Source organism: Lolium perenne, chromosome 3 (assembly GCF_019359855.2).
Source record: "Lolium perenne isolate Kyuss_39 chromosome 3, Kyuss_2.0, whole genome shotgun sequence".
Taxonomy (NCBI): Eukaryota; Viridiplantae; Streptophyta; class Magnoliopsida; order Poales; family Poaceae; genus Lolium; species Lolium perenne.
In genome coordinates this window covers 30,902,019-30,925,471 of record NC_067246.2, presented here as the reverse complement: position 1 = coordinate 30,925,471, position 23,453 = coordinate 30,902,019, and the positions used below count along the sequence as shown (strand labels likewise).

The 23,453-nt window shown below is 47.0% G+C and overlaps 1 protein-coding gene and 3 long non-coding RNA genes across 4 annotated transcripts; 3 read left to right on the top strand and 1 right to left on the bottom strand.

Moving 5' to 3' along the window:
* Positions 1–1,871: 1,871 nt before the first annotated feature.
* LOC127340839 (uncharacterized) lies at positions 1,872–2,673 on the top strand. Its single transcript, XR_007874948.1, has 2 exons — positions 1,872–1,989; positions 2,203–2,673. It is a non-coding gene; the product is annotated as an uncharacterized lncRNA (long non-coding RNA).
* Positions 2,674–7,481: 4,808 nt separating this feature from the next.
* LOC127340835 (uncharacterized) lies at positions 7,482–10,770 on the top strand. The gene is made up of 3 exons (XR_007874944.2): positions 7,482–7,898; positions 8,036–8,178; positions 9,776–10,770. It is a non-coding gene; the product is annotated as an uncharacterized lncRNA (long non-coding RNA).
* Positions 10,771–12,779: 2,009 nt separating this feature from the next.
* On the top strand, positions 12,780–13,947 carry LOC139838390 (uncharacterized). Its single transcript, XR_011754720.1, has 2 exons — positions 12,780–12,920; positions 13,496–13,947. It is a non-coding gene; the product is annotated as an uncharacterized lncRNA (long non-coding RNA).
* A 3,518-nt stretch (positions 13,948–17,465) lies between these two features.
* On the bottom strand, positions 17,466–19,154 carry LOC127339103 (uncharacterized). The gene has a single exon (XM_071827134.1). It carries the CDS (start codon positions 19,152–19,154, stop codon positions 17,466–17,468), a length of 1,689 nt encoding a protein of 562 aa, XP_071683235.1.
* Between the last annotated feature and the right edge of the window lie 4,299 nt (positions 19,155–23,453).

Genomic DNA, 23,453 nt, shown 5'->3' with positions numbered 1-23,453 from the left:
TTAGAGCATGAACAATTGGCCTCCTCCCTTCTAAGGCCATGACATTTTCCATCTTTCTACAACTAGCACTATTCTTAGAGGTACTACAAGCAGTAGGTGATGAGGATGTATCATTTGTTTGACTGTACATACCTATACATATGATTTTGCAAAAGCTGAACTTTAATATATGCATTCTTGTTCTTTCTTTTACTTTTTTGATTGTTAATTAACTGATTTGAAATATACATTTGAATGACCTGATAAATCTTCAAGTTTGGTTGCTTGGAGATTTATTATGCCATTCAAATATATATTTTGAATCATATTTTTGCATTAGTGATTCCGATGTTTGATGAGTTAAGAAAGTAGATGCATACAGTTCAACTGTAGTACATAGGACCTTTCACGAAATCATCCCAGGCTGACTCTACCACTTCCAGCTAATCATGTGACTAGTATCATTCTTCTTCCATGTGCATGCATTTGCATCATTTCCTTCAACGCGGTGCATTTGCTTCATTTCCTTCTACGTGGTGCATTTGCTTCATAAGGTGCCTATGTAAGACCTTTCATCTTTGATCGTAATCTTGCATCTCCATTTTATTTGATTGCATATCCATTTTATTTCAAGCAAGAGTATATAGGAATGCCCGTAGAAAGACTTGAACACTCGAAGTACCATTTGAGCTCATTGAATCCTACTGTGTGTGTGCAGATCATGGAACTTATGTGTGTGCAGATCAATGCAGTATCTTCGGAGGAGCGAGCAACAATATTCATTGGTTTACATTTAGGCTGCCAAGTCAGGCCGCTGACCTCCTTCGCTGCTGATGTTCGACAACCAATGTCTTAGCATTGGCGCCCAATGATAGGGAGGTTGCGGGAGGCAGAATCTGAAGATAAGGTGGGGCATTTCCACTACGTGCTGGAGGTTGATCTGCTTGCCTCCAAGGGCTACCATGGTGATCTATACACGGACTTTTAGGAGCTCGTCGACATCGACATCGCAAGGTACTAACTTTATTTTTTGATCGTTAATTAACTGATCCGAAATATACAATTGAATGGTCAATCTCCAGGTTTGGTTGCTTGGAGATTTATTAGGCCATTCAAATGTATATTTTGGATCATATATTTGCATTAGTTATTCGGATGTTTGTTATTTAAGCAAGTAGATGTATACAGTTCAAATGTAGTACATAGGACCCGACACAAAATCGTCATTGAATCTTGGAGATTTATGTCTGATGTCCATTCAATCTTGTAAGTGGTATAATTCTCCTTTCCTGATTGGTTTTGGGTCCATTTTGCATGCCTTTGCTTTATTTCCTTCTACGTGGTGCACTTGATTCATAAGGTGTGATTGTATGACCTTTCAGCTAATGACCTTTTTCTTATTCGATTAAGTAACACCACTTCGATACAAAAATACCATAGTTTTGGTTTTTCAGTTGTGAACATTTGATTTCATTTAAAAGCTTAAATAAATTAGATGATAGATGTATTATTATTAGTTTATTACTATTTAGCTTTGACCGTAATCTTGCATCTCCATTTTATTTGATTGCAATCTCCATTTCATTTGATTGCATATCCATTTTATTTCAAGCAAGAGCATAAAGGAATGCCCACAAAAAGACTTGAAGTACCACAGGAAGAGGCCTGGTCAGTGAACCATTTCAGCTCATTGAATCCTACCGTGTGCAGATCATGGAACTTATGGGTGCCATGTTGATCATCTTTGGAGGAGCGGACAACGGTATTCGGTGGACTACACTTGGGCAGCCAAGTCAGGCTGCCGACCTCCTTCGGCGCTGATGTTCGACAGCCAGTGTCTTACCGTAGGCGCCCGATGATAGGGAGGTTGGGGGCGGGGGGTGGGAAGAGAATCTCATAACCAGGTGGGCATTTCCATGTCGTGTTGGAGATTGATCTGCTTGCCAACAAGGGCTACCATGGCGATCTATACACTGCCTTTTAGGAGCTCGTCGATATCGACATTGCAAGGTACTAACTTTATGTGCCATTGAATGGATTGCTTCCCGATGCAGTCCTTGTTTGGTATTGCTTTGTTCTTCAGCATTAGGTGTATTCAGTCCAATTTACTATGTTTACTTTGGATGGGCAACTTTGTGGCTTATTTTTATTTCTCTTAGGCCTTGTGTGCTCCTAGAGAAGTTTATTTCTTGGTTATTCAACCGTTCTGATTTATTTCTTCAGGTGTTGAGCAAAGAATTGGAGGCCCCACATACTTCTGAGTACAAGCGAACTGGGAGTAACGTTCAAATGCAAAGTTACGTTCTTGTAAATTATCCCCCTTCGTTGACATTCCTAGCATTTGTTGTTTTCTGTTTTGAGGTATTAGTAGGATACATCAAATCTCCAGTTTTAGAGGCATACTCACCAACCCTGCCCCAAGTACTGTTACTGGCTTCAATGGTGCAGGTGTTGGACGGACGGGCCAACTAGTACATGGAGCAGCAGGCTGGCGTGGTGACCTCTCATTGGAGTTGGAGCTGTGCAGGAGGGAATGAGGGAGCCAGGGCCGCTGGACCCACGGAGGGAACATAACATGATTTTATTTGTTAATTTCTTCAAGTGATGTTGTAGCTGGTTAGGTGTTGCATCTTCAACTGGTATCTTCACTATTTTATCTCAGCTGATTTAGAATTTGAAGTGGATCTAGTTGAATGTAAGTTCCGTTTGAGGGAAATCAAAAGAAATGTACCCATTTGTGTGGATCCAATCATGTCTCGGACATATTTTGACATTGTTATTTCAAAAGAGAACGGTTATATGAATATGAGGAATCATCTGATAATCTGTGACCATATTAAGTGCCAAACTTGTCATTTTGCTTTGAATTGCAAATACATCCGTGTCTTTAACAAGTTTGATTGACCCAAGCCCAAGCATTGTGGCTGAAACAGTTGCTCTACCGTCACTGTCATGGCCGCCTGCGAGTGCCCTTCCCGGTAACTCTGTTTCGTTTTTAACTGCATGTTTCGAATGAATTATGTTGCTTGATGTCTGTGTTTGCCGAATCATACGTATGCGGTACTGCAGTGCATTGTTTTAACACCAAGGACGTACATGTAGCTCAGCAAGATGTCACAATGATGTGAGGCAACAAATTATTATCCAACACTCCAGGGTGAGGTTGCGGATCGACCAGGCTCGTAAAACATATATGTATGTAGGTAGTGGGAAATTACTGACTCGGAAGAAAAGCCCCCAATTAATTCGACTAATATTTTGGATTTTGGAGATGCCTCGTTTTACGCCTGACTTGCGTGTTTTAATTGACCAGATCATCAACCGGGTCGCCCATCCGTGAAAACTCGCCTCTCTTCCTCCTTTGATTTTGTAGAAATTAAAACCTAGCAGCTTTGATTTAGTACAAGGCAACCGTCACCGGTCACGTGCGGGGAGCGTGTGTGACACGACCTGGATACGAGCTTTGCTAGTGTTTATGTGTAATATGCTCCATCAAGCTGACACACATGAACTACATAGGAGCCGGTTTTTCTAGTGTGACACCAGAATCTGCAGTTGATTGAAGACAGTACTAGTGCGTCCGTCAGCTTCATCTAGCGGGGCAAAAAAACTGCTCTCCGTGCTTGACTTGTCTGAGGCCGGAGTCGATGAAGACAATACTAGAGGATGCCAATGACTCTCTATGGTAATGACCGTGATGGAGTTGAGTACATCGTTCATGACGCCTGAGCCATGTTCCCAGGTTTTCCACAAGGCGGCGAGGGCACAACACCGTGCCCTCACACAATCTCTGGCACCATCGCAACCTGAAGTTCTCGTGGTGGCAGGGGACGGAAGGGTTGTGGTCAGCGAAACAACAGGTCTAACTGGGCTAGTGGATTTGTAAACTGCATCAAAGAAAACACTTCTAGTGGTTCAGCGAGACCAGGGAGAGAGAGGGAGGGGGAGAGGGCTGGACGTCTATGTGATTGATGAACAAGTCATTCGTGGGATTGGTGAAGGAGCTCGCCACGTCCATCGCCGAAGAGATACAGAGTGACATGCTCCTTCCTCTCCTCTTCTCGCCAAAGTCCTTCACCAATCCCACGAATGAGAGAGGGAAAGGGAGAAGGAGAAGAAGAGGGAGAGAGAGAGAGAGAGAGAGAGAGAGAGAGAGAGAGAGAGAGGAGGGATGGACGCCTATGTGATCGATGAACAAGTCATTCGTGGGATTGGTGAAGGAGCTTGCCGCCGGCCAGCTACTCGTTGCTCGACCTCCGTCGCCGAAGAGATACAGAGTGACATGCTCTCTCCTCTCCTCTCCTCGCCAAAGTCCAAAGTCATAAGTCACGGCACGCGCTGCCGCCCGCGGCCGTCACCATGGCCTTCTTTTATAGATGAACGAAGGATTGGATTTGTGAGAGATAGATAGTTGGAAACAGAGACATCTTCGTTGTACGGTGGGATTAATAGTGGATTGGATGGCTGCGATGTTTTAGGCCACAGATCGGTGACATGGAACGGAGGCATCGTCAAATTAATATAGAACGCGTGAGATGCGCTGGAGACGAAGGGATATATTATGGGTTGAGATAGAACGGTTAGTTAATGTCCTTTGATTGTGGGCAGCGCCACAAATTTTGTGGGCTTAGTTATGGCCTGCAATTAATCGCTGGAGGTCAGGTTGGTGGGTTTAGTCTGGCACTTTTCATTTTTAGGAATAAAAGATGAAGAGACACTTTTCATTGATCTCAACAACGAATGCATTAGCAAACCCGCAATCTGAAAAAAATTCTCAAATGGAAGAAGCTCCTCAAAGTGAAAAGGACGTGGTTGATGGTGGCCCCACGTAGATGAGGTTTTCACCCTGTTGTGCACTATTTATTCGTGTCTGGGCAAGAGAGAAATCTGGCGCAAGAAAAAACAGCTTTTGAATACCCTATAAGAGCATCTCCAACAGGCGGGATCGCGCCTTCGGCCTCTCGGTCCCCGACTCCCTAGGGCTTCTTGCACCGCCGCCGTCGCCGCTGCCATGCACCGCTGCCGTCGACCTTCCTGCTTGCGGAACTCCCTCAAGAGAGTGAGCTTGCAATTCCGGCTAGAACAATCAAACTGTCTTGGTCTCAGGCTGATAAAGTTCTTTGCCAAAAATGCCAGGGTTCTTGAAGAAATGTATATCGATGGAGGAAACAGAAAGTTGCACGAGCACATGAATCCTAAGATCGAAAAATGGGTCACTAATTCAGCGGAAAGGAGAAATTCAGGAGCGACAAGTTTTGTGGTCTTGCCTCTTGAGAGGTGAATGTACTTTTTATGTATGAATACTTGATGTTAGCCCGTGTACTCCTTCAGACATAACTATTTCTTTATCGAAAATGAGATTACTATTTTCTATTTCTATGATATAAATTGCCCAACGCTAGACATCATCCGGCTATAACTTTCTCGACAGCCTGATCCAATTAAGTGAGTGATTCCAACACGTCCAGTTATGGTATAAAAATTGTTCGTGTGTATTAATTTTTTTAAGAGCATGTAACATTTATCAGCAATATTTTTTTCCTATAGATTGTGCAATCACAAAATTTTGATACAAAAAAGTCCGCCAATGGTACAAAATAATCTCGAATGTAATATTTTTCTCTATGTTACATCGTTATGAAACATTTCTCTGTGATATATCCAACACTATTTCCTAACTTATCTAACAATAAAGAAACAAGTATGTAATATTGGTGCCATCTCAGTGTATCATATACATAAAAATCAAGGTATCACTTTACAAACAGAAAACATGCAACACACAACAGGTCGTGACGCCGTATGTAACATAAAAAAGAACCCCAATAAATTGGTTTCTCTGGCGATAATGGAGCCACCACCATGGTTGGTGGACTCGAGCTTGCTGGCCACCAATCTACGACGCCAAAGATCTGTCAGAACAAAATTGAGTGGACCCCTACCAATTCTAGTCATGGGACATAGTCTTCTTGGTTGTCACCAGTTGTGGCCATGGAAACCAATCTACCCGGTATGGACGCGAGCACGGTGGAGCGGCGGCCAGAGTGTCTAGAGGAATTACGGCGGCAACGGACAACCCGCGTGAAGGAATTACGGTGGCGGCCAGCACGCTTGGAGGAGCGGGCCGGGCCACAATATTCAGTGGCTAGGGAGACGACACCGCGACAACCCGGCGACAACCCGGAGCTGCTCTTCCCCGCGCATAAGAAGGGGAGACGCGGGGTCTCCTCGTCTGGTGGCAGTGCTCCCAGGTCGGAGCGGTTTCGGCGGCGGCGTTTCCTCCTTAGCGGCGCGGCGGCGGGTGACGACGACGTGGTGGCGAGGCTCTTTGGCCTCGGGACGGCGCGGTGGCTCGGGGCTCCACCTGCCTGGCCCAGATCTGGGCCCTTCGGGCCCCATCTGGGTCCGGGAGGGCCGACTCCTGCCCCGTGGTGCTCCTCTAGGCGGACGAAGGAAGGCCGGAGCTCGGGCGGCGATGTCGGCGGCGCGTACAGCTGCGGCGCATAGACGGGAACTTCACGAGCCCGCTCGGGCTCGGCAGGGCCAGGTGGGCCTGGTGTGTTCCGGTCGCCGCATCCGGTCGGTGTCCGCAGGTGGCAGTGGAGGTGGTTCCTCCGGCGTGGCTGCCTCGCGCTCCCGGTTGGCTCGTCCTATTCGTGATGACCCCGCTTCGTTGGTCACAGTGAGACGGCGGTGGTGCTTGCAAGGCTGTGGTGGCGCATGGTGGTGGGTGGCGAGTGTGGTGGAGCACGATGGAGTGTCCAAGGCAAGGTTGCGAGGGTCGGGAGAAATCCCTGTCGGCATTGCCGGCACCGACGCGGTGACGCCCGTGGGCGCCACTCTTCCTTCTTGAAGGGCGTTGGGTGAAGCCCTGTTTCCTTGTCCTCGCGTGTCTGGGAAACCCTAGGACTACTCGGGGCCACGGTGGCGTCGTCGTCGCACCCCTTCTTGAAGGTGTTGCTTGGTACGCGGAACTTCAGAGTGCTAGGAGCGTGGTGGGCATTATCCGGCGGGCGCAGCGGTTGTGAGGCATCTCCGTTTTCGTTGATCTAGCCCTTTCGGCATTAGTTTCTCTTTTCTTTCTTTTGTGTTTTCTTTTGGGCTTGCTTTGTGCTGTTTGCCCCAGCAATGGATCCTATGTTGTATCGATGGAGTGCTATATTAATATAGCGGGGAGAATGGCTCATGGTGAGTCGTACATGAAGGTGAAGGATCTAGGTAGTTGGTACATGCCCGCACTTATTTTTGGTTGGTGTCCTTGTATATATGTACGCTTGCGACACACACCAAATTTGACATAATAACAAGGCAAGTTAATTAATGTCTCGCATCATTTTGGCAGAAAAATAAAGAAAGAGCGGGTCGCGTGGGGGTGAATAAACACTCCTTCTCGATTGATTCCTCCAGCCAAAATCATCCATCACATAAGGAGGCAAGTTAAGTAATGCCAGGAATCATTTTTGGGAGGTAAATAAATGCAAAAGAGCGGGTTCGTGGGATGAATAAACACTCTCCCGTATCAATCAATCAAAGAAAAGGAAGGAAAAGGAAAATGAAAATCACGCAACGCACACCGCACCTCTCCATCCAGAATCCCCAACCACCCACGCCTCGATCCTCGCCGGCGAATGCGACCCACCTCCGCGCCGTCAACAACCGGCCGTCGACCTCCACCCTCGCGTCCTTCATTGCGCCCGGAGGCCAACTCCATCTCCGCCCGCCGTCCTCTGGGGGTCCTTCACCGTCAGCGCCGCGCTCCGGGAAGACGTTCATCACCTGGGCACGCCTCCATCGGCGAGCTCCTGCCCTGCCCCGCCACGCCGCCCATCCGGAGAACCAAGGCCGCTTCAGTTCACCCAGCCACCGCGCCACTATCCTACTCACCGGACCCCTGCCGGCCGCCTCCACAAGCCGGTGAGGTGAGCACCACGGTGGCCCATCCTGCTAGCGATCCCTTCACCCCATGCCCCTTCCTCTCGTGCTAATGGAGTGCTGCGTTTTTCTCTCTCTCTCTCTCTCTCTCTGCATATGCGTGTGTGTTGGGTGAAATCCCTAGGAGAAGCTTGGGACGGATGGATCGATGGTGGTGCAGCTCGAGGCGGCGGCGAGGGGCGACGGCTTGCTCAGTTGCTCTACCTACCACTCGGACGATGACGACGACGGGAACTGCAGATACTGCTACGGCTTGCTGCTACCAAGGTTGACTCGTCTCTACTGCCGCCTTTTCCTCTGTTGCTAGACTATGAATGTTGGTTGGTTGTTACTACGTAGCTTGATGATGATGGCTAGTCGTCGTCGTCGTCGTCGTCGTCGTTTGGATTTATTGTATCTTGCATCTGTATATCTAGTGGTTCCTCTCCTAATGTCCGCGGCCTGAATATGATGGAATTTTGTCATGTGCGGTACTTACTAGTCCTACTAGATTATCTGCGTCTTTTGTGGAGTTGCTTCGGTTAAAACATAGATAGGTGTTGTTTCCTGGCCCTGGTGCTTGCACAACTTAGTAGATACGTATATGCAATTATGCATTGATGCTAGGTCGGTACATACCTTGCTATCAACCGAGGAAGCAGTAATTAACTCCTCTGCTTTTTCATTTATTCAGTAAGATGCATACAAGCCTTGCTGTGACTTTTTTCTAGTCAATTCTCTTTGTCCAATGTATTGCAAACTCGTCATGTAATTTTTGTTTGTACTACAGATGCTTTACACTTCACGTTATGTGATTCATTCATTCTTTGATCAGCGCTGCTCCTTTCTTGACATGTCTTAGCTAGATGCAGAGTTATAGCTCTGAATATTTGTAAAAGACTTGGGTCAGGGAAACAGTTTATATAGTGTTTGCATTTGGTCTTGAGATTTCTAATTAATCCTGCGGCAAACAGCAACAAAATCCCCTCTAGATCTTTTGGTTTTTGTGTAATTATTACGCGGTCTTTTCAATCTAATTTATATCATGTGGAGTTGAAGTGGAAGTGAATAATATGGTTTGAAGAACATGATGATTCTTTTTTTTGACTTCTAAATCTGTGGGTTTGCATTATGAGAGATCGTCATAGATTTGTTTCTGTGGTTCTTTCTCTCCATCTTTTGTGTATATCCTTAGAAAGAGGAGCTCTATCTGCATCTATGTAGGTGGCATAAAAGTTTGGCTTTCAAACACTTGTGTTCACACCAAAATTGTCCGAAACGGTTTTGGCACAGTTTGGCATGTAATTTGTACCACCACGGATTTTACTATTTAATTGAAAGCTTAGACTCTGTCTTGCTTTTGTTAATGGGGTTTTCTGTATATAGCAACATCTACTCACTGAATTCTAATTTCAATTCCAGGAGCATGAGAATTCAAGTTATGCCTTTTGTATCAGCGGTAATGCATAATGCATATTATGATGTAGTTCTTCTAATCAAATAAGCCGTAGCTCTTCTGGTTGCATCATAAATAACGATGATATCCCTTTCTTGCCCAGATAATGAAATGTCCACAACTCATAGGTCAATATCACCTTTTTATTGATTGTATATATTCACTTGTCGGCTGTCATTTACGACGATGGTTGCTTTCTTATCTTAATGTGCTTAGTAAGTTATTAATGCTTTACATAGGTTATTTCTTTTGTGTTTAAGGCCTTCACTGAATAATACTAACTATGGAGTTGCTATTTACTGACTGAAAAAGTACAACTATTTTGCTTGGCATTAGTGCTTGTTTATATTGACCTTTATTTTTATATCTCAGTGCCAACAAAAAAATCGGCTTCCTTTATCTTTACAAATTGAATTATGTCATGTGCAGGATTATCTTAAAGAGAAGCTGCAACCCTACAGAAGCATCGTAGAAGATAAGGTCTCCGCGGTAATACATGGTATCTTTGGACCTCTGCACAACGTGAAGTTAATTAGTTTTCAGACATTGCCAAGGCTCTAATGTCATGTATTTGCCTCACGCTGCCTTCTCTGATGATTTTTTGCTTTTTTGGGCTGGTCATTCTCCGCAAGTTTTGCTGCACACAAGGTTGATTTCTGTGTGATGTGTTGCTGGTATTGTTAGGTATTCTATTTGTCAAAATTTTGACTTATTTGCCCTCTCCTTGTGGTCTTCGAAGACTTTCGTCGGGTGTGAATATTGAGTGTGTTTGTGCCAGTGTTAGATTTACTTTGGGAATTGAAAATCAGGAGATAATACGGTCCTCTTGTTTACCTTTCTTGCAGTAAAGGTGCTTGAGTTTATTGTCTTTCCTTTGAATTATTCGTTGTTTCATTTTTCTTATCAAATTGCGAACCAGCTTGGTTAGGTTTCTTCTTGTGGCCTGAAATTTGAACTTATGGATAATTTGAGGTTGTATTATTTGATCTTATGGTGATTGATGGCTAAATTTAAAAGCTTTTTCTATTTTTCCCCTCTGATGAATTTAAGTCCCTTGCCTATTTTGGTTGAATCTGTTCTTGATTTGAGCTCGTTTCATGCAAGTACTATACCATGGTTTTCACAAACATTCGAAACTGATTTGGGTTCAGACTTGTGTTCTGTCGGAGACTAAAAGGAGGTGAACTCGATTTGTCTACTTCGTGATATGTAGTTTTAAATTTATTTTATGTGAGAATGCTACTATTTAATATAAGTATTTTATGTACCGTAGTTTGATCTAGTGAAACTAAAGAAGCCTTGACAAAGTTTTAAGGAGAATGCTGGTACTTTTACTATTGTGAATGCTTCTAGTACAAGGTACCTACTTGTTGCATATGGTTTTTGGACCACCCAATGGATTCTGAAACATGTGTTTTTATTTCTTTCTTTCTTTGCCTGGTATGCTTGTATTTCAATCCAAGAAATGGAAAATTTCTTCTCCCTTTCCAACTCAAATTTGATAAATTCTTTCATGTTTTTGGCTTTTCAAGCAAATTCAAATATACATCTCTAGATGCATAGCTTGATTGGAAATGTAAGTCTATACAGAATCAAAACAGGGAACAAAAAGGCTACAATTTTAAGAATGTTTATTTATGTATAATTCATTGTTGATGAAGATAAGCTTATCCTGGCTCTCTTGTACATCAACTTTTTTACTGGTTTACTTTGTCCATTGACTGGCATTATGTAATGCGCTCTCCCAATTTCCTGGTGTGTTTATCTATTCACTGAAAAGGTGACGCTTCTGCACTGGATAACATATGTATGTTTTGTGTGGGACAGTGATTGTGTTGTTGCATTAGTATTGGTGAGTAGGAACAAGGCTCAAGTGGCTAAATTACATACTCTGAGATTCGGTTCTGAGTTCTAGGATGGGATTTGAGGTTGTTTATCTACAGCTATGGAACTTTGATTAGATCATATATTTGAACTGTTTGGTGGCATGTCAACTAGGTGAACCATTCCCAGGAAGTGAAGGTGAAGAGTAAAAACGTACTGCCTATTTTTACGATTTACGACCCGTGTGGCCTGTTTTATACAGTACCAAGGTTATACTATCTTCGCTATTTATGGCTTGTGTTCGTCTACATGGTCCTTCATGGTGTAATTATGTCAATCAAATATTTAGATAACTATTGAGCTTTGTTTAGGATTAGTGTTGCTGAAAGAATGATCATCATTTAGGATTGGACTTGATGCATCTATTCATTTAAGATTGATCATCATATTCTTTACGCCATAATACGTAAGATAGTTTTCTTAGTTCATGCTGATCAATGTTCACATTTGTACTCGTTGCTGTCTCCGTATGATTTTTGCAGAAGTATAATCCTGCCATGTTCAAATGTTTTGTTCAGTTCACTATCTAGGCTATGCATGGCCTGTCGTACTGGAATGCTTAATTTGCAAGACAAAATATGCAAAAATCTGGTTCTCAGTTAAAATGCTGATGAAACAATAAATGCTATGCTTTGGTAGTTCCTTCAGTTTTCTAGCTAAGCTAGTCATGTTGAATGCTATCTGCAGCATGGTCATGAAAGTCTTAATCTTCCTAGACTTGATATTTATAGAGTATTGGCAATGAATCTCTACTACGAAAAGCCTTTACTAGTAGTTTCTTTGTTAACTCAGTCTGAAGGTTTAACTTTTACTACTTGTTTGGTGGATCTTTACCATCCACTATTCCCAAGAATTCATTCCTAGTTATGTATGCCTCCTATTCAAGCTCATAGTATTGTTACTTTTCCTGTTAACTTTCTATTTATCTTTCTTCTTTTTTTATAAGGATCGAGGAAGCATTCAACAATTATAGTGCAAGAATAAACAATGTACATAAATGTTTACAGGGCCGTTTAGTAGATCCACTGTAGTAGAACAACAATTTTGGGTGCAATGTCAACAAAGGTTTGTTTTCTGCCTGTAGATCATTTATTTTATGGTAGAAAGGATGATTATGCATGATGTTAAGGTGCATCCATTTTAGTGAGTTTTAGATAAGCTTGGTCATTTTGAAGTTCCACATGATTTCCTCATTTTCCAAATTTGAGTACTTGCATCACAGATAGTTCAACTCTATTTTGGGGCATTGATTATGCGTGTAAGCAAAAGTGTAACATCTTTACCAGTATAACCCAATTAGCCATGATGTCTTATTTGGCATGATCTCTTTTATTTTATGGTTCATTTTTCTGCTATTTCACCAATCATAGCACCTTCATCTTGGTTCACATAATGAGTTGTCGAATTGGGCTCCCAAATCCAGAGTTCCATTGTTTGTACGAAGTCCCAATTTCAGTCCTTTGTCAACTCTTGTCCAAACTGTACCTTCTTATGGTTCACTACTAACTGATTTAGTGCAAAGGGTGTTTTTGACTGACTTTCATTTGCTACCTCCTCATCGCTGCATGCGATTGCCATTTACTGAGCTGCTGCTGTACTAGCCACAGCCGGCCCTTGGCTTCGACTACCCGGCCTTGGTCCGCGACGCAACCGCGGTGGTGATGCTCTGCCTCGGCTACAAGCTATTCAGGTGAGGTCATTGATGCCATGTCTAAATAGATAGGGATAAACAAGTTTTGCGACCCAATGCATATTTTTGTTTGAAGTATGTCTAAGCTGTTGATGTTGTCTTTCTCTATATCCTGAATGATTTGAAAATTGTTGGCTTGATGAATTAGTATCAAAGCTTGATCATCACATGCAAATGTATTTTACTTTGGTTGGTTGCTGATTAGAAGTTGAAGAAACTCTCTTGTTGTTATTATCCTTTGGTAGCACATGTCCCTTGGAGTTGCTTGGAATGCGTTTGGAGTAGGTTGTAGCATTTTGGAAGGAAACCAATAATTTTTGTGTGTTTAAGTAAGGCTGTTGATGTGTGTTTTGATACATGTTAAGTGGTTAGCTTGGATATTAGTTCCATGTTCTTGACTGAATGCTCATGCATGTAAAGAAAGAGAGAAAGGAGGGTCATATTGTTGTTGCCATTTTATTTATTTATTTGGTACGATTGTGTAAGAAACAATGTGTGTAGCTCATCTCGAAGGAACACCCTCCAGTCATTATCTCATTTTGTTGATGCCTTCTGATTTGTTGTTGTGCATGCAGGTGGTGGCGAATGGACAAACGAGACGCCGACGGAGCCTTGTTCTTGGACCTGCGTTGGTAGATAGCCGGTTGGGACTGACACGACGCCGGAGGAGCAGTGGTGCATGGAGCGGTCGACGAACAAGTAGAGAGAAGGAATGGAGAGTTGTGCACGTGGCTGCCCTGAAGTAGCGGCGACAACAGCAATGAGGGAGAAACAGAGGTGGCCTGGAGGAAGGGAGATAGACTAGATGTGTCCGGCTGGACAAGGGAGATGCTGGCCGATATTCCACTGCTAGCATTCTGTTTCAGGCACCCGTCGCGGCCAAGATTTTGTACCAATGTTGCTGTGTATTGTAGTTTCTCTGATAACGCGTCATACTACTATATCAAACCGAACCGGAACCAACCAAGGCGACCAAAATCTATCTTTTCCATTAATTTACATTCTCTAAGGTTGAGTTAGCATTAAATTTGGATTAACTCCTCACTCTAATTCCTCTCCACCGCTCCTAACTTCCGCAATTTTCTGCTTGGTTAGTTGCGCATGCATGGGGATGAAAACGATTTGAGGAGTGAATGCCGCTCTGTTGCATCCCCTAACTAACAGGGATGAGTCACTCCATTAACCGTGAGATAGGTGCGGGCTGATTGGAGAAAATTAGGGAGAGAAACAGATTAGTTGCCCAATGCAAGTCCACCTTTGTCGCGGTGAAAAATCATGGGAGCTTAATACGCCGGACGAAAGGCAGTTGAAGAATTGATTGTCAATGTCACCAATCCCTGGGATAATGTATCTCGACCATCCATCTTTCTCATGTGTTCCTAATCCTAACATGCAATGAACAGATTTGAGAGTCGATCCCTCATCGATGGAACCAAAATTTTATCTTCTTCCCACCAAACTGTTTTGCCTCTCTGAAAGTTTGAACTGTTCCAAAACCTTAGCCTTTTCCTATACCCACTAGTCACATGATGTGCGTCGGCTTTGCTCCTAAATCCAGGAAAAAAAATCTGGGAGTATTCCTATCCTAGAATTCTTTGGGGGGGGGGGGGGGGGGTTAGACTAACAGGGAATGCTGAATTCTGGGGGTTCAACAGTAGGGCATGCGGTTTTATTTGTTGGTGGTGATAGGATTTCCCATCCCGTCCCGTGAAAATAGGTAGGCATAACATTTATTCCCGGGGCACTGGAAATGTTCCATCGTAAAACACTCTCATCCAATTAATAGATCGTCGATGTCACGGATTGAAAATAGAGCCGAAATTTCATATTTTTCCCGCCCTACTGTTTTGTCTCTCTTGAAGTTTGAACTGTTTCAAAACCTCAGGTTTTTCCTCTATAAATATAAGGCCCCTAGTTACATACCTCGTGCGGCTTACGCGTGACAGTACTCGTTGTGTGTAAGGGATAGTGTTGTCAAAATTTCAATTCTTTTTGTTGATTAACATGTCACAGTTGCTTAATGAGCTATAAAAAAATCCCACGGCCAATACCTGCTGCGTGTAAATAGCAGCATAGAAATGATCTTGTGATCCAATACGTGGAGTCGGCTGCATTGTAGGTGTTGACGACTTGTGGTACCAGGATCATGGCTGCAAATTTCCATCGCTCCTATGCATCTAGCTGGTTGTTTCATCAGAAAAACAAGGACGAAGATGCCTTTTCTATTTTAGTAAAACAACGTAACATAGAACAAATTTTTCTCTGAAATCCTAGGAAAAATCTGGTAGTGATTTACTCACCAAATCAGTTATTACCTAGGTCCCATGGTTGGACTCCCCTAATTTGAGGCCCCAATCAAGGATGGAACAAAATTAGCCCTACTCACCAAATCAGTGATTGCCTAGGTCCCATAGTTTTTCCTATTACATCTGGTACAAACTAATGAGTTTCTGTATTTATTCCATCAATTCCCAAGATCCACTTGAATTACGGAGTACTACTACTGCAACTTAAGTTTATTGCATCTGCCCACCTCAACTCTCAATCCTTGAAACAAACGCGAGACCCTTGAACGCTCCTACTACTACCCTTTTATTCCTATTCCCTTGTAAGTATATTAATTATCTCCAACAAAGCACACCCCTGTAAGATAGGATTTCCCTAGTATTCAGCCATAGCGTTTATTTCGGGGCAGTGGATTATGGGAACAAAATTAGCGCCACTCACCAAATCAGTGATTGCCTAGATCCCATAGTTTTCCTATTGCATCTAGTGCGAATTGAGGAGTTTCAGTATATTTTTTTTATATCAATTCCCAATCTGCACTTGAATTACGGAGTGCTACTGCAACTTAATTTCATTGGCTCTGCCCACCTCAACTCCCCTTACTTGAAACAAACGTGGGAGACTTGAACTCTCGTACTACCCTTTAATTCACATTTCCTAGCTACTCCCTCCATACCGGATTAGAAGGAAAATTTGTGATTTGAAGAAGAATCGTTTTGTTAGGCAAATTCCGTAATTAGCTCGCACAATTAAATGGATCAGACGTGGGGCTGCCCTCCTAAATTCACTCCCATCCTTTTCTTTTTCTTCCATATAATTCCTCCAACCGGTTGCATGTGGTGTGAATATGGTGTTGCATGCATTGTGAAACCAAAGAGTTTGCATGCAGGGAAGGAGGAGTAACTCGCGCGTGGGCCTCCTCGGCCGGGAACGGTTCGGTTCCCAAATCTAAATTAGCGGAAGGATTAACAGCTATTTGGAGCCAATCAACACCTGCCTTGGTCCCGCTGCGATTGTAAATTTGCTTTCTAATCCGGTATGGAGGGAGTATTAATTCCTCCAACTAAACACGGCATGTGAGGTAGGATTACCCATGGTATTCAGCCGCAGCGTTTATTTCGGGGCAGCTGAATATGGTAGAGCAGTCAATTCCATGCAATTAATTGACCTTACACGTCACCGATCCGTGGGATCATGTATCTGGGCCACCCATTCTTCCCAGATCAGAGATCCTAACGAGCGACGATCAGATTAGAGAGGCTCTCAACGATGCATGGGGCCGAAATTTCATCTTGTTCCCGCCCTATTGTTTTCCCTTTCCGAAAGTTTGAACCGTTCGAAAACCTTAGACTTTTCGTCTATAAGTACAAGCCCCATAGGCACATGCCGCGTGTCGGCTTACGCGTGACGGGTGACTTAGACTTTGACTCTTGCTCGGCGAGGAGAGGAGAGGAGAGGAGCCCGCCATGCTTCACCGTCGTCGACGCCGCCGGCCATGGTGGTGAAGAGAAGGCTGCTGGAGCCGTCGTCCTAGAGCCAGGTCTTGTCAACATACTGATCCATCCGGCAAGTAAAGGTAACTATATATATATATATATGCTTCTCATGTATTATGATATGTTCTGGTTCCATCTGTGAGTGGATCCGTGGGCGTGAGATCTGGATCGATGCATCTTAATTGGGGGATGATTCTACCTGCCCTAGTTCTTTTGCCCAAATCTTTGGATGCTCCTCTCTATTTTTTTTTAAAAAAAATCTCCTTGTTCTGGTTCCATCACCGTACCGGTCCTTGAATTTGCTTCGGTTCAGAAGCAGTAGCATTGAGGTACTAGTCCTTGGATTTGGCGAGGGCAAAAAGAAAGAAGAAGCGGGGATGATCCGTAACGTGCCGCAGAAGGTACAGCCTGGCGCCAGGCGACGGACCCCCTGCTTGTGTGTGCGAGAAAAGGCCGTGAAACCGAACAACGGAACCATCCATGCGGGTCAAAGATAGTATACTACTATCCACCAACGCGACGCGCAGGCGTTGGGAAGGAAGGAAAGCCATCAAGGCGAGCCAAGACCCATCATCCATGCGCTCGTTTCGCTAGCTGGAGCCAGCCTGGCTTTCAGGTGGGTGCGTTTACGCGCAGAACAAAACGGCGCCATGCGAAAATAACTCTCGTACTCACCACGTTTCCAAAAGAGGCAGAAGAAAACCACTCATTACATCACCACGATTCCAAAAGCTAGATTGCAATTCACAAGCAGCACCACGCATCAAAGGAACTCCTTGCTGGCCCCCACGTTCACCACCCATCCTTCCATCTCGCGCATCAATTTCGTCTGGATCGACAGCGGTCCCTCTGCAAATTCGCAGTACAGCTCCTCAAGAACCCGAGCGTTGCAGAGCAAGAACCTGGCCAGCGTCCTCTGCGCTCTACCGCCTTGGTAGTGCCACAGGCGGATATGCCTCACCCGGGTCCCCAGGCACGACGGGATCGCCGCCGTCTCGTAATCGACAGTGTCATACTTGTTGTAGTGCAGATGGTGCGCATCGACGAACTTCGACACCTTACGTTTTCGGTGAAGGTATTTGTTATAGCCGGACTTAAGAGGTGCTGGTTCAAAGAATAGGGTCAGGAGCTCAAGGTCAGGGGCTCGCCGGAGAATTGTGCACGTCGTGGCGATGGCAGCGGCAGGGTCGTCGTCGCGCAGCACACGCCCGTTCAACTGGAGGTGCCGGACGGCCGGGAACGCCGGCAGGGCCACGAAGCAGGAGCCCATGCGAGCGGCGCGGAGTTGCAGGCGTTTCGTGGTGGACGCGAACGGCAGCAGGAACGAACCGAGCGCGGCGAGCTCCTCTTCGGACGTGGCCTCCTTCTCGACGCAGACCGCGCATACGTCGATCTTGCACGACTTGATGGATGGTAGTCCGCCGCCGTTGCCGCGAATCGAGAGGAACGAGCTGCCTCGGACGGCACCACGGTACTCGAAGGCGTGCAGCTCCTGCGCGTCAACGGTGACGGTGGCAAGGTTGTGGCAGCACAGGATGATAAGTCGGCGGAGGCAGCTGTTGTCGAGGAGCGACAGCACTTTCACCGTGGCGCAGGCCTCGAGGGTTAGGTCGGCGAGGTGCGGGGATGCGGAGATGAGCCTCTGGACATGCTCCTCCTCGTCGGGGACGTGGGTGAGGTGGAGCGCCTCCAGCGACGGTAGGCTGATGACGGCCGGTGGGGAGAGATTGCAGGAGCCGAGGCGCAGCGATCGTAGCGTCGCGCATGAGAAGAGCCGGCTGTGGACGGTGTACACTGCAGGCGGCCGACGCCAATACGAATCCGTCTCGTCGCTGCTGTCGTCGGTCGAGGCGGCGTCGGCGGTGTCGTCGAGTTCGTCGTCGCTGTAGTCGACCTCCTCGGGGGTAACGTCAGCCTTCCCGCCGTAAACGGCAGTGTCCCCGTCCGAGCCTGCAGCCGGAGCCGCGGGGTGGTAGGCGTAGGGGCGGTGGCAGATGGGAACGCGGCGGACGCGCAGATCGACCTCGAGCTCGGGGGCGGAGTGCTTCACGGCGTAGGTGACCCACTGGTCCACAGGAAAGGCGTCGAGGCCGCCGTAGCTCTCCATGGAGACGCGGAGGGCGCGCAGCGGCGGGGATGCGGCGCCGGGGGCCGGGCGGCGGCTGCGGGCGAAGAGGGCCGCGGTGACGACGACGGTAAAGGGCAGCGTCGGGTCGGGCTCCCGGAGTTCGTAACCGCGTGAGCCGTGGTCGTACTCGGGGATGGGACCTTCCGGCTCTTCCATGGAGACGGTGTGGACGCTGGCGAGGATGTCCCGCCACCGCGACGAGAGCGTGGTGGCGCGCGCGGCCTCCTTGGCGTCGAGGAAGGAGAGGATGTGGCCGAGCACGCCGTCCCCGAGCCGGCTCAGGCGATCCTCGCGCCCTTGTCCGGCGATCAACGTGTGATCCATCGCGCGATATGATGTGCGATCTCCGGCCGGATCTGGTGTCGCAAGGTTTATGCATGTGTGTAGGGAAATAGGAGAAAGAATCGGTACTGACGTTGCCTTTGAATCAGGATAGGATACGTGTACGGTAGGAGAACGAATCGGTACTGTATCTAGTTAAGCAATAAGTACTACAGTACTTGGGACTTCGTATCTCTTTGCGTCATGTCCTTTATAAATCGTTCAAGGGGCTGCCTAGATGATATTATATAAGTGAGGAACAATGTGCACATAGTGGATGAGAACCCACGTTGCCTTTGGATTAGGATACCATACACAACTAGCACAATAAGTATATACTCTGTATTAATACATAACTAGCACAATAAGTGCGCGTAATTAATTACACGTGTAAAATATGAATGCATGTATAATTTTATGTATGTAAACAATGGACGTTTTAAAAAATGGTTGTCCTTTTCTTTCTAGCAAAAACATTTTTCCTGAAATCTTAAAGACCAACCTATGTCGGACCAGCTAGGAACCCTAGTTCTACCACATCGCAGCATCCCAAAGATAGCGTGTCAAGTGGGATCCCATCTTTTTTTTTGAACAGGGGTAGGGTCCGACGACCCTAGAAGCTGCATTGAATGGTGGTTACAAATTGCAGAAAAGCCCCAACAGATCGGGGAATTCTGGATAAGGCCCGAGCTTTTACGGAGAAGACCCTAAAAGAAAATTGGAAAAAGCAATCAGGCCCTCGAAGCTCTGCACCGCATCTGGAGCACGCCGTCGAGTTGCTCCGCCACCGAGCTGACACCGGCGTCGGGGTCTCTGGGAAGTAAGAACTCCTGGAGAAGGGCCGCCATTTGGCCAGTAGATGCAGGGGCGAGGCAGTGACGTCGGCATAGGTCCCCCGCTGAAAAGCTTCCTAGGATGAACCCCGCCTCAACGACGGAGTTTCTGAAGCATCCACAGCTCTCGAGTGGAAGCACCTCCTGCAGCAGGGGCCAGACCAACCACCACCTGATCTTCTCCCTCGCCACGGGGCCGGCCAAGAGAAGCATCGGAGTTGGTTGACCTCCAGAGAAGAGGAGGCAGGTAGAACGCTTATTGCTGCAGGAGCTCGCCGCAGAAGCATGCCGCACCATCTCCCACCTCGGAAGCACGGTGAAGTCGCTTAGCGGCGAAAGCCTGACGAGGCGTCGACACGCCAGGCTATAAGAAGACCCCGCCTACCACAAGGATCACAGATGCTGGCTCCATTCTTCCTCTTCTCCTCGCCTCCATGGCCGGCCAGAGGAGGAAGAGATAGCAGCGCAGCATCCAAGATCCAGGGATAGCAGATCCGGATCTTATACACGGAGATCCCTGGGGTGACGGATCTGACCTTCTCCGACCGCCGAAGCTCAAGAAGACGCCGCCACGAGCACATGATGCTCAAGATCTGATCCAGACGATCTTGAGCCCTACTCCAAACTACTGGCATATAGCCAAAACCTAGAAAACTAACCCTATCATCTACTCCGGCACCCCTCCTTCGCCATCTCCGGCCGGCAGAGCCGCCGGAGAAGGCTCGGGAGCGGCCCGGCCTCTCTTGAGAGCCTCTCAAGGAAAGGGGGAGGAGAGAGAGAGGAAGGGGGAAAGTGAGCTCGTAGTGGGATCCCATCTATGTTTCACTTGTAGTGTATTTTGCTTTTCCTACTATAAATTTTGACACTAAAATTTAAACTAGAAAATTCAAACCACACTACAAGTGAAATCCAGGTGGGATCCCAGCTTGACACCTTACCGAAAAACCCGCACATCATCCATCCCATCCCCATACGTGAGCGCTCACCCGCCTCAACCTTCCTCGTGCGCCGCCCTCTCTCCCTCACCTCTCTCTTCCACCGGATGCGCTCCCTTTCCCCCGTTCGAACCAGACATGCAAAATGATAGTGCTGCAAGCGCAAATCAAGCAAGTAAAGCAACGTCACAAATTTGTTCTCAACAATAGCTTTACATGTTTGCATAGGACATGCACTGTGCCTGAACATCGTCACAAACGAAACAATGCAACAGTGAATTGCGGACATTTTCTTCTCACTAACCATATATTATCCTCCTTCTCTGTCAGTTCAAACATCTCATTGACTTGAACTAGGTTGGGGAACAATTGACTTGAACTAGGTTGGGGAACAACAGAGAAGCAGCTGGGGCCTAGACTGGATTATGCATATATGAAGTGTAAAGTCGGATGGGTAAAGTAGCAAACACCGCCAGGGAAAGTAGCAAACGAAGTAAATTATGTGCCATACTTACTCGCACTCGCCTTTGGGATTGGTAGGAACCATGAATAGCACTAATGTGCCTTGCAGTTGAATGTTGAATGTCTCCATAAACTGGAGTAGCAGAAATCATCCTCAAGAGGAAGCTGATCCGTTATTTACGGTTTAAAACCAGCTTGGTTACATATTTGAAGTGTACCCTGAGACTAGTATCAGAGAAATCTTCCAAATCTAATTATGGTTTACAAAGCTTTTTTCTCAGCTCATAACAGCTTCAAATGCCGCAGAATACAGAGAATGATTCACACGCACAAAAAAAACAGAGCAGTAAAAGACACGCCTAGCCAGGCCCTTTGTTTTATTGCAGTAAAACACCCCACAACAAAAACAGTATGTGGCCTGCCGAGAGTCCAGTAATGGTGAAGAATCTCCAGAGCCTGCGACAAGGCACCACTGAACCAAGCGATGCCGAGCACCTCGTGGCTGCCCGCATCGTCATGTTCCCAAAACCTAGCTACTCCTCAAGTCTAACAAACAGTTTGGTGATCACCAATTCCCGCACTTCACAAGTCATATACCGAGTACGAAAGAAGCAGCAACAACCGGAACATCAGAAACATTCTCAATAGATCGCTGCCACCAAACTTCGTTCCTTGCAAGGTAGAATGTTCCCTCTTCCAAATACACTGCAAAACTTCTCTTTCACTGCTGGCGACGAACACGTCAAGAGACTCACCTTGCGCCTCGAGTCTGACCGCGAGGCATGGATCGGCCCTTTCTTGAACCGCCACGGCAACGAGGACAGAAACCTGGTCGACCTCATGCTCTCCCACCCGGCAGCACGCCGTGCGGAGGAGCTCCGGCTCCTGCTGGAACCCAACGAGTGGAGCAGCGACGCGGACTACGACAACGAGACCTACCGGCGTCCGGAAACAATCTACACGGTTACCATCGATGCCCTGCGGTTCGAGACCCTCCGCGTGTTGGAGCTAACGAATTGCACACCTCAGAACAAGAAGGACCTTGGCCTTTCCTCTCCCCGTCTACAGTGCTGAGAGGCGATTTGTGCAACCTTCCCGGTCGAGCCACCTCACCGCCGCCGATTCGGTGGATTCTTCGCCCTCCGGCGGCCGCTCCGGCGGCGGGAGGACGGGGGATCCCCGGATCCGGCGTGTATATAGCGTAGGTTTGAGTAGGGATCCCGCCGGCGGCGCTGTGGAGAGGGCGGCGGTGCTGGATGGGCTTTTGAGGGCGGCGGTTCTCTCCTCCGATGGCGGGGCCCCGGTGGAGCTTGGCCGCGGAGCTGCCGTCATCTCCGTGCTCGGTGCTCTTCGGAGCGGAGGGGCACGTCTTCTCTTCCCCGTGCCGGCGTCCGTGGGACGGCGGATCCGGCGTATAAAGTTCCTGCGGAGGAGGATGTTGAAGATTGGCGCGACGACGACGGCGGCCTTCGGGGTAGGGCCATGGGTTCCGGTGATTGGTGACTTCCCGCTCGCGAGGGGACTTCTCTCGATCCAAGGCAAGAAGGGGAGAAGCAGCGACGGCGCGCCACCGACAGCTCCTGGACGCCGGCGTGTTCGTGTTGCAGAAGGACTGGGCTGTATTTTTGTTTTTCTTCGTGGACCTTTCTGTAACTTGCTGATCTAATATCATCTTCCTTTATGCGCAAAAAAAAAACGAATTGCACACGCCTCAGCCAACCGGAGGGCACTGCGGTCGTGCTCCCGCGGCTGTCGTCTCTACGGCTACGACACTGCGCCCAGGACCTAAACTCTCTCCAACGCGTCATCGACGCTGCCCCGGCGCTCGCCGACATCCGCCTCGAGTCTGTGGTCATCGACGCAACCAAAGACGCACCCTCACGAAGCAAACACGGAAGGGAGGACTGGTTCAGGCAATATGAATACAACAATGGCGACAGGCAGGCGTACATGGACAGACAGGGCAACTGGGTGTCTCTGTCTCCTTACAAGGAGGAGAAGGACGACGACAACGACTACAATAATGACTATGAAACTGGCGACGAGTACGATGATGACTATGAAACTGACGA

Excerpts from the sequence above, each read along its gene's own strand:
- LOC127339103 (XM_071827134.1), bottom strand. The coding sequence starts at position 19,154 with ATGGATCACACGTTGATCGCCGGACAAGGGCGCGAGGATCGCCTGAGC.